We start from the raw sequence: 11,043 nt of genomic DNA, 5'->3' as shown, positions 1-11,043 counted from the left end.
TGTCGGTTTCCGGCTGAGTACAGCTGAAGTGTTGACCATTTTGTGAACTGCTGTCAAAGCAACAGGCTCACTGTGCTCTGTTACAGAACAGCAGCACAATACAGACGCATTTTAGAGTAAGAGTTCAAACATCATAATGTAAAATTACAGGGGAAGAATAATGTCGATGCAGTATTAACTATTTAAGTTTAAGAAAGTCCGTACTGTAAATGGATGTGCTTGCCTGACTGCACCACTTTCACGTAGCCTCACAGATTGTTGTAGTAGATTAGGGAAGACAAAGAAAGTAAAAACATCCTGCATGTGCCCAGGTCAATGTAGAAAAACTCTCAAGGGGGGTGAGTGTGTTAATAGGAAATTGACAGGAAGGCGAAAGAGGAAGCTGCCCCCATGTTAGCTGATAGATAGGCGTACAGTCTCACATGTTTCAAAAACAGACAAACTCACTGTTGGTTTTATATCTGAATATATATTTAAATCACCTTAGTTTAAATGGATGTTTATCTAAATAACTGAAATTTTGGATCTCTGCTATTAATATTTCTTATCATTTACTTTATTTGATGTACTCAGGTCTCACTTGTAAATTAGATCTCATTCTCTGATTAAATTATATATATATATATATATATATATATATATATATATATATATATATATATATATATATATGTGTTGGTTAAGATAGGGGGATGGGGAGATGCACACCCTCATGTAACTGTGCTGATGTATTTTCTTGAAATACGACTGCTCACCCTAACCCAAACAATCATAATGTAATCTGCGTTCCGGCCCCCGCAGCACCAGCCTTGGCCAAGCCCCCCCCCCCCCCCCCCCCCTTCCTCCCTCGGTCCCTCCCTTCCTCCCTCCCTCCCTCCCTTCCTTCCTCCACGGACACTTGTTGATTGTTGACTCCGTCCGGGACCCGATCAAGGATGTCTCCATGGCAACTTGCTGTGTGTGCAACTTGCCCCCCCCCCCCCTTTTTTTGCTACAGTCATCCTGTTATGTTATGTGTTGACGGGGTGATTGTTGTAATTTCGCTGCAATTGTACTTGTACTGTTACAGTGACAATAAAGCCAATCCAATCCAATCCAATCCAATCCAATGTTGCAGCTGGGGCACAAATGACCCAAGTGCAGAGAAGCAGGCAGGGGACTTTCATGAAACAATGACTGAGTCTTACAGGCAAACAGATAAGGTGCCAAGAACTGTGAATCCACAGCATGAACAGCACAAAGGACAACACATTTACTATGATCTGGGGAATCTTTGGGAAACTGGGAACTGGTGTGTGAACTATCCGGGGAAGTTCAAGTAACTGGGGCAGGGGGGAGGGTCTGAGGGCATCTGGTGGATGACTGAGGAATGACAGTCGATAAAAGCTCCATATAATTCAGGTCACTGATGGAGTGAGACTGTAGCATACAGGGGCACAAAGAACAAGATCACCAAGATGGGGCGAGGATCATGATAATGTAAGTGTTGTTGCTCACATGCATCAGGGCTGTCATCTATTTTGAATTTATGCACAACAGCAGACTTTGAAGTAACTTAATCTAGTATTTTTTCCTTCTTGGTTTCAAAAGATCTGTGTGGTGTAACAAAGTATATGCATTTCATTTAAATGAAAGAGAGACCCCCTCATACAAAATGGCCCACAATCTGTAATTATACATATCAAACACAGTAAACACTCAAACAAAGATGCATTTGAATAGTATTTATATTCATCAGACACAATAAAATAATATTGATTATATTCAAAGCCTTAAACAGTGATGCATTTCTGAATTTCAAACTGTTCTGATCTCTAACGCAAGAGATATGAAATGGCAGATGATTTATCATGAAAGTGACACTGACTAAAGAGAACAGGCAGTCACTTCTGGTCAGTGCAGTGTGCACTGAAGTGTTCATTACAGTATGTCATCACTGTGTGCAGTTAATTGTTTTTCTGTAAAATACAACAGGTATATTTCAGTTATTTTAAGGATTTTTATTTTTGGCTGTTGTTCTCGAGGGATATGCCACAGTTAACCACATGTCATTTTGAGGAAACCAACATAGGGGAAGTTTTCATTCCTAAATGTCACAACTTAGCTGTTCAGGTCAAATTGTGAAAAGTCACGTGATGGCCAGTCAGATTAGATCATAAAACCTCACAAATAAAAATGGCATATTCAGTATGACAGCAAAGTGTCCTATGTAAAGTATGGGACAGTAGCAGTAGCCTAGTTAAAGTTCTTGCATGGTGCTTTAAAGGTTTATGTTTAGTTTGGTCCGTCACATAAGAGGAATGACAATCAGGAGATGCATGAAAAACTAAACCCACAATGAAAAATTGTGAAACAGAGAAACAAACCATGGGAAGACAACAGACTGTCAGCTATGATGATAAGCGATTTCCAAGTATGTAAGACACTGATACAACCAAGGTCGAGAAAGTCTTATTCTTTATTCCTGCCTTTGGTTGGTGTAAATTAGCTTCCTAAGGCTATTTGCAGTGACATGTATGGATTTTGTTGTTTTCAATAATGAAAACATACATAAATCATTTCTTTACTGATTAATGCAGCAGCCAGTGATGATTAACCAGCAACTTTGAATCTTCTTTCAATTGAGTAAGTACCAGTACATTCATTTCATTTGCTTTGTCACTTATGGTGAGTTTTTTTTTTTTTTTTTGTACACACTTGGCCACTATACTGTTACATTTTGTGGGGTGTGTGCATGGCAAGTACAACGTGTACAATCCTGTGATCATTTAGCAAAGTATAGATCAACACAGTGACTACTTATTCCGGCTATACTTAGTTCTAAATTAAATTACATTAAAATTCAATTAAATTACAGCTAGAGAAAGATTGTAGTTATGGAAAATTAACATTATGGATATGTTATGGTTTGGAGTAGTTAACTAAAACACATATGGTTATGGAAAAATCATAGCTATAGTTATTTTAGAGGCAAATATCAATTGAACGGCTGTGATGTCATGATCTTCCCCTAGTGTGAGAGTTTTTGGACTCTTTTGGACTTTGGTTTGACTCTTTGTGGTCGGGTTTTTGTTTATTTCCTGTTTGATTTTGAAATCCCTTACCTTGTGTGTCCATTGTTTTTACTTCCTGTCTTTGTCTTGTTTTCTCTGTTTGCCCTGCCCTCAAGCATTTCACCTGTGTTCAGTTACCCTGGCCTGCCTTGTGTATTTCAGTCTGTCTTTCCCTCAGTTCGCCTGTTCAGTCCCCCTGATGTTTCCGTGTGCTCCTGAGTTTTGCCAGGATATGGCATTTTCTGAGTTTTTTTTTTTTTTTTTTTTTTTTTTTACAGTTCTTAGTAGTGATGGCCAAGTGAAGATTCCTGAGGCAGTGACGCTTTCCAGCCCATAATGGCAGCCATCTTCCTCTGATGTCACACTCAGGGTAGGAAGCTCAGATTCTGTCACCCAATTCATAGTGTCTTACTGCTGTGTTCCAGGTAGCAAGTAATATAAAAGCAGGGAATTCAGAACAAAACAAGAGCTTCTTCTTATTGCTAAATTACCTTAACCTGTAGGGAGGCTTGTTTTTAGGTACACTAGGTATGCCTTTGCTATGACAGTGGTGGTACTGGTAGCCTGACTTTGACTGAAATAAAAACAGAAAAAAACCCCAAAACAAGCTATTTACATTTTTCATATTAACCCCAAAACGAACAAACCAATGACCAATGACATAAAATTTTCCAATTTTGTTTGCAAAAAAAAAAAAAACACTCACACACATAGATTTTTGCACAGATTTTTGCACAAATAACACCATTCTGCACAAACTAACTTTTTATTAAACATCAGAACTTAGAGAGCCATAGACAACATGTACAGTTGTCATACCAAAAATATATACAAACATGAACACAAAAAGTAACAAAAATAGAAATAAACTAGTATAATAAGATAAAATGCAAATAAAATAGAGAATGAAATTTCTAATCAGCACAAATCCTTCAACACACAAATAGATTAACACACTTAAAATAATCTAATTACTACAATATTTCACTTAGTAACACACCATCAACCAAGAGTCAAGACTAAACCAATTCACCTTGGTGTGCAGATTCGTTTTGCATTATTTTTAACGATTTCACACAACCCAGAAAAATGACATGTATGTAAAAACTATACGCCTGTATTCACGATATTATGAATGAGATGTGCCTTACTTGGAAGCAACTCGTGGTGTGATTGAGTTTCGCCAACTAATTACATTAGTTGTGCGCTATGAGATGGACCCTGGAGCTGTGTGTGAGACCTTCGGGCCGGCACTAAATAGAGGGAGACCACTCCCCACACGGTGACATGATATGAATGACTAGACGTTATTCTCGCAAATGAAAGCGTTTTTTTTTTTTTTTTTTTTTTCCACATTATGCCGTGGGCGGCTGACCATATCGCCCATCTCAGTATCCGGCCTATGTTCTCCACCAGAACAGAGCATGAAACACCGTCACCAGCGGCAGTCCTGTAGTGGAAGCTGTCAGTTTTGTGTAATAGTCCTAGATGGGACTTGTTTGCTTGGTGGATTAGCTCCTATGTGGCTTGCATCCTAAACGCTCGGCTACTGGATCACCCCTCTGTCAGATTCAGACACTGATGGAATCCAAACTAGGAGACGCTTATGGCAATGACGGTGAAGACTGCAACTCCCGTGATGCCACGGTATTTTATGACGTCACCAATGCCGTCTTTTGTTATTGTTTTGATAGAGAGACCCCTAGTGGCAGAAGTTACATACTGTGCGTTTAATATTACCTCACAACGTGAAACCTATCAAACAAGTAGAATAAATTTCACATTTCACAACAAATAAGACAATGAAAGTTAAGTTGCAGTGCGGGGTTTGAATTACGGGGGGACTGGGGGGGATCTGAGCCCTCTGATTAAGGCTTGGACCTCCTTAAATGAGGTAAGAACTACAGTTGGGGGGGGGGGGCTAACCATTTCTTAACCTTACGTTAGTTGAACGTCTCATCTATCTGCATCACTCCATCAGTGGCTCACAGGGGTTAAATTGTCCCTGGGCCTGTTTGAGTTTAGCTTCTTCTCCTTCAATATCATAACATTGTATCACACTTGTATTTTTTTAATCTCCAGTCTCTACATAATTAGCACAATTAGACACTCTGTAAAATAATTTGGCTCTGTGGTAAGTTTAGGCAGAGGAGACAGCGAGCAGCAGCGAGTTGTTCAGAACCAGATTCCCTGTTACCTGCTGAAGCCAAGGCTCCAGGCCCAGGTTCCCAGCTCCCAGGCCCAGGTTCCCAGCTCCCAGGCCCAGGTTCCCAGCTCCCAGCCCCAGGTTCCCAGCTCCCAGGCCCAGGTTCCCAGCTCCCAGGCCCAGGTTCCCAGCTCCCAGGCCCAGGTTCCCAGCTCCCAGGTTCCCAGCTCCCAGGCCCAGGTTCCCAGCTCCCAGCCCCCAGCCCCAGGTTCCCAGCTCCCAGGTTCCCAGCTCCCAGGCCCAGGTTCCCAGCTCCCAGCCCCAGGTTCCCAGCTCCCAGGCCCAGGTTCCCAGCTACTAGCCAAAGCCCAAGCCTCAGCCCTAAATTCAGAGCTACCACCCTGCACCTCAACCCCAGGTTCCAGCTACAGCTTGAGGCACAGCCCCACATTTCTAGCAATCAGCCTGAGCCTCAGCCCGGGTTCTCAGCAACCACTTCAACCCACAGCCCAGGGTCTCCAGCAACCAGCCTAAGCCTCATCCCCAGGTTTCCACGACCAGCCCATGCCTCACCCCCTGTGCTGTCATGATCTGCCCCTTGTATGACAGTTTTTGTTTATTTCCTGTTTTGTTTTGTTTTTTTCCAAATGACTTACCTTTTTTCCCTGAGTTTTGCCAGTGGAGTTTTGTTTACTTTCTGGTTCTTAGTTTTGCACCTGTTTGTGGGTCAGTTTTGTTTATTAAATTACACTTCGTGACTTTGCCACGTTGTCTTTGTAGCACTGCACCTCTTTGTGGATTTCATGTTTCATGACTCTTTGTGGTCATTTGATGGACTATCCAAAAAGAAATATTAATGGTCACGTCACTTCATATTGATGTTGTGGTCCAATATCCTTGACTCTGTACTTGATAGGCCCAAACATCTTTAAATATTGTAATATAAAATGATAGATGCTTTTGTAACTCCATCAGTCTATAGAAATGGACAAACTATAAGAAACACAAAAGAACAAGACACCAAACAATGAGAGACATGAAACGACTACAAATGATACAGCCATGTCATCTTTGTACGATTTCACCTCTCTGTGTTTGATTGACCATCCAACACAAAATGTTAACAGTCACTTGGGTCCTTGAATCTGTACCTGATCAGCCCTGAAGCGATTTCATGGGATTTTGTTTAGGTTGCACACCAATGTCAGAGGCATTTGTGTCATTTCAATACATTTTAAGCTTTTTATGTGTCATTTAAAGAAATCAAATTCTTTTATGTCCAAAGAAGGAAGTGAGAGCAGCTGGATGGCACAGCTGTGATATAAAAGAGATAATATGTATATATTTTTTAATTATTAGGACAGTTTTTTCCCCTTTTTTGTGGCAGTAAAAGCTAAAAAATGCCCAGCTCAAGTGAGAATAGTTGATAGCACATGACATGGTAAGAAAAGAAAAAGGAATACTGAAATGATGATTAATACAAAAGACTTCCCTAATATACGTCTGAAGAGACAGAGATGGATAACATAGTAGATGTGTCATGTATTAAATATGGAATGGAAACCAGTCATCAACCAGTACAAGTCATCGCTTATCACAGGGAAACAACAGCAGCCCTGCACAAGACTGGAAATATTTCTCAAGATCTGACCCTTAAAGGACGAGATGGATGCTTTTAGATGGCCTCTCTTCTTCTTGTGGCTTTTCTTTAAAGGTATAATACATTGTCATATATCCATCCCTAATCCTTTATTGCCCACAAGAGTACAACTGATATTTTGGGGTTTTTTGGTGCATTATTATGTCTTTTGTTCAGGTAAAGAATTTAACTTTCTGGGGAATTTGTGTTAAAGTGGGCTCTTCTTCAGGCTGTGTTCATTCTGCTCTTTTGGTTTCATTTCATCACATTTTTCTCCGAATTTTGTCACAGTTGTTCAAACTGAAGCCTCCCACTGGACCATACAAGTGCCATCCACAATTAAAGGTCTCCCTGGATCGTGTGTGGTGATTCCCTGCTCATTTAACTACCCAGATCCAGGAAAGAAGGTCACCAAATTCACTGGGATTTGGACTGAGGCAACAAGTCATGTCATCTTTCACCCACTTGAATCTAAAATCATGCAGCAGTATCGGAATCGGACAGAGCTGCTGGGAGACGTTGCACAGAAGAACTGTTCACTGAAGATTGATCCCCTTCAACAAAGTGATGAAGGACCTTTTTACTTCAGGATTGAAATTGCAGACTATAACAACTTTTCTTACAAAGAGAATAGAGTCTCTATTTCCATGACTGGTAAGTGGCATTAACAACTTTCAATATACATTTTTGAACTTAAAGTTAGTGTCTTAATTTTCCTATAATTATCTCTTTTACTCTTTTGTTCTTACAATGATTTCCTTTTAGCATTCTGCATTTCTTAACATTTTAATTAGATTTTCCAGCTTATCAGTCCTGACCCTAGTCATTTGTACTGATTAGAGGTCAGTGAACATTTTACAATAATTTGGTTATTTTCCTTTGCTTATTGGATGACTCATTCAACTTCAGATGTGATGTTACATTACACATGCAAACAAGAAAAACATCCATTAGAATTATAGGTTAAAAAAAGGAGACTACAATAGTGTTTGCTACTATGGTTTATTCATGTCTTCTTGTATTGGAAAGTTCAGGTTGTAACTACTGTACAACCCAAAAACACAGCTGTCTGACAGCACACAGTGAGATGGTAAACACGATTGTTTAATTTAATCAGTTAGACTCTCAGTTACTCCTTTGTCACTGGTTTCCCTCCTTTCGCTTTAAATAACTTCAATCAGAGCAGTTGAAGTTAAGTTTCAATTCTCCAGACATTGTGAGATTCAAGTGAAATAAAATCCATCTTAAGAATTCCTTCATCTTAAATATTCTGTCCACAGCAGTTCTGTCAACATATTTTAATCTGTTCTAAAGCTTCAACAGAGTGGAAACCTTTGAATTTATGTGACCAGGATGTGGATTCGTGAGTAGAGTGTGGTCAAGTGCTTGGTTAGGAGCTTTTGTGAAAACATAACTAAGCTGTCATACAAAAATAAAGTTCCCATTCTAGCACTGTTTCATTTTTTAAAATGTATTTGGGGACAACCACAAGCATAAAAGAGGAACTACCTTTCTTTCTATACCCTTTCCTCACATTCCTCTGTAACTTATTTTCAGTTCCTGTCTTGTGATTTTATTATCTTATTTAATTTCTGCAGAAATATTAAAACACGTGAGGCCCATACAAAGCTTCAAAAGACATAACATTGATTTGAACAGCCTGGAAGATTAAGTGCTCTCCCTTATATGCATTACAGTGGCCTTATGATCTTTGCTATGACCTATCATAACCTTTCTTTTTGTTGCAGGTAATCTAAACATGGCCATCTCTGTGAAAAAGGAATTAGTGGCAGGTCAGACTGAGGTGGCGTCCTGCTCTGTGTCTCCCTCCTGCCCCACCTCTCCTCCGGTCTTCAGCTGGAGTCACTCTGGAGAGGAACATTTACAACCACAGCAGTTTGACAATGGCCAGTGGAAAGCAACAGCTACTCTTAAGTTTCGCCCTACCTCCGCAGACCACAACAAGCCTTTATTATGCAATGTAACATTCAAGGGAGGGTACCAGCAGGAAACATCCAAGGTCCTCAAAGTAAAACGTAAGTGTGCAGCAGTGGTGACAAGAAAAGCAGATGCTTCAGGCATCATAACTAACACTACAATGATTCCCATCTTGTTTGTATATCTGCAGTAGCCCCTATTCAGCTTTGACATTACAAAATGTAAACATACATCTGTAAAGAACACCAAGGTATCATGAACAGTTAAATGTATGTTTCCATGCAGACGCCCCAGTGAACGTGAAGGTTGAGTACAAGTCAGAAGTAAAGGAGGGAGAAGCTGTGCAGCTGAAATGCTCCAGTGATGCTCATCCTCCTGCCAGCAGCTATGAGTGGCACAATGAAAAGGGTGCTCAGCTGCATCAGGGAAACCTCTACACGTTGCAAAACGTCTCCAGACACATAAGTGCATTGTACTGTACTGCCATCAATACAGAAGGACGAGGCAAGTCGAGCCCTGTGCAGCTCAGTGTGTTATGTAAGTAAGCAATCCTCGAAATGTAACAATGAAGTAGATAACTGTTATTTAAACACATTTCACAGAAGTAATGCAAACTCATAACTGCATTGCTTGTCCTCACAGATGCCCCTGAGATTAAGACCCTCTCGTCCTGCTCTTCGGAGGGGGATATGGTGAAGTGTGTGTGCATTGTGGAGTCCAAGCCTCCGTGCATGGTCCATTTTGTGCTTTCAGACAGAGTCCTGCCAGGCACCAAGGTAGAGAAACATGGCTCAGTTATCATTGGGACTCTGCAGGGAGAGTTTGGGCCCTCTGAGTTTGTCCACTGTCTGGCAAACAACACTGAGGGCAATGCCAACCTCACACTCTCTTTACCTGTCAATGGTAAGGACGAATTTGCAGAGTGCAGGACATGTCTATTATGTCCAAATACTGTTGACATGAATTAAAGAAAAACAGAAAAATGTCTGTGCATGGTTTCTGTTTGGACAGGTAAGATGCAGAATCTTTATATTGCCATCATCATTGGAGCGATTGTGGTTTTGGCGATACTTTTAGTAGCAGTAGGGTTTGTTAAAAAATGGTAATTTGCTCATTGAAGGTAAGTGGGAAATTGTTGTTTTTTTGCTTTTCAGTTATGTTTTTGTAGCTATAGCATTCTTATCTGGATGCTATAAGACATTTAAAAAATGTGTTAAATATTAAAAGAAAAAATCCAACCGTAAACAAACACCAGAAGGAAAGATATACATTGATGTATTGATGTAATTAATATTGAGTGTAAATGTCTCTTATAATAGTCAAACCACTTCACTTTGACCTCTATGGGAGCAGCTTATATATTCTTATAAGACATGATGGTCTGTATTCAGCTTTGCAGATTATTTTTTTAAGTGGTTGTGTAAAATGTCAATAGTTTGTTCTCAGGGTCCTAATTAAAAACATTGTTCTTCCAGTAGGGGGGTATCTGGAGACGCCCAGGCACTTCACATGAGCACCACAACTGCAAACAAAGCTGAAGAGCCCCCTCAGTACGCTGCAACAAAAAGGTTAAAATTAATAACCTCAGTTGGGAATAAACAAAAGTTTCCTCATGATTTAAAATGACACATGGAAGCTAATCTTGCATGAACTTATGTGTATTTACTGTGTGTGTTATAATAAAAAAATTAGCTGTCTGTTCTTAGAAAAGAGATGGACTACGATGACACACAAATCCCTGGAAATCATGACAATGATCATGTATATGGCAACATGGAGGTATGTGAACTTTTCTTCATTCATTCATTATTTCCATGCATGACAGAAGAGAGCTAGTTCATTTTATTTCCTCTACAGGCTGACTGGGATGATGCTATTTACGCCAACATGTAACATTGGGGAATTCACTGGAAGTACGGCTGCGGTCTCTCTGCATGTTGTCCGGATGATGTGGATCAAGACAGTTGTAAAAAAAAGACTGAAATACTGCTATTTTCTGCAGATGTTATATAACATAAGTTTAGTTTTTTTCCTGTAATTAAAATATTACAAAATGTTGTTCAATAATTTGTGATTGTGTTTGCGGTTTTTGTTTCTCTTCCAATGACTAACAACCACACTGTGTTTATAGTACTATGATAATACTGTTTATTGTGATAAATCACCATTAAAGTACTGTGATCATTTACATGCATATGTGTTTGATGACTTTTGATTTTTATATGATTTTTTCAGGCTTTCAGTAACAACACATTCTGTACAAGTTA

General features: G+C 39.8%; 1 protein-coding gene across 7 annotated transcripts; it reads left to right on the top strand.

Moving 5' to 3' along the window:
- The first annotated feature begins 1,392 nt into the window (after positions 1–1,392).
- LOC139613790 (myelin-associated glycoprotein-like) lies at positions 1,393–10,964 on the top strand. 7 transcript variants are annotated; one of them, XM_071470693.1, is made up of 11 exons: positions 1,393–1,479; positions 2,580–2,625; positions 3,332–3,423; positions 7,130–7,492; positions 8,587–8,874; positions 9,062–9,313; positions 9,419–9,679; positions 9,788–9,878; positions 10,252–10,344; positions 10,483–10,555; positions 10,634–10,964. In XM_071470693.1, the coding sequence occupies exons 4-11, from the start codon at positions 7,318–7,320 to the stop codon at positions 10,667–10,669; spliced, it is 1,269 nt and encodes a 422-aa protein (XP_071326794.1). In that variant the 5' UTR covers positions 1,393–1,479; positions 2,580–2,625; positions 3,332–3,423; positions 7,130–7,317; the 3' UTR covers positions 10,670–10,964. The 7 variants fall into 7 exon arrangements, with proteins under 7 accessions (XP_071326794.1, XP_071326795.1, XP_071326793.1 ...); XM_071470694.1 differs by lacking the exon at positions 2,580–2,625 and having other exon boundaries at positions 1,399–1,479; XM_071470692.1 differs by lacking the exon at positions 1,393–1,479 and having other exon boundaries at positions 1,923–2,625.
- The last annotated feature ends 79 nt before the right edge of the window (positions 10,965–11,043 follow it).

Source organism: Trachinotus anak, unplaced genomic scaffold (genome assembly GCF_046630095.1).
Source record: "Trachinotus anak isolate AG129_WGS33_773 ecotype Australia unplaced genomic scaffold, CSIRO_AGI_Tana_v1 ptg000032l, whole genome shotgun sequence".
In the NCBI taxonomy this organism is placed as follows: domain Eukaryota; kingdom Metazoa; phylum Chordata; class Actinopteri; order Carangiformes; family Carangidae; genus Trachinotus; species Trachinotus anak.
Note: the sequence above shows the minus strand (reverse complement) of the source record. Positions and strands in the feature narration are given on the sequence as shown.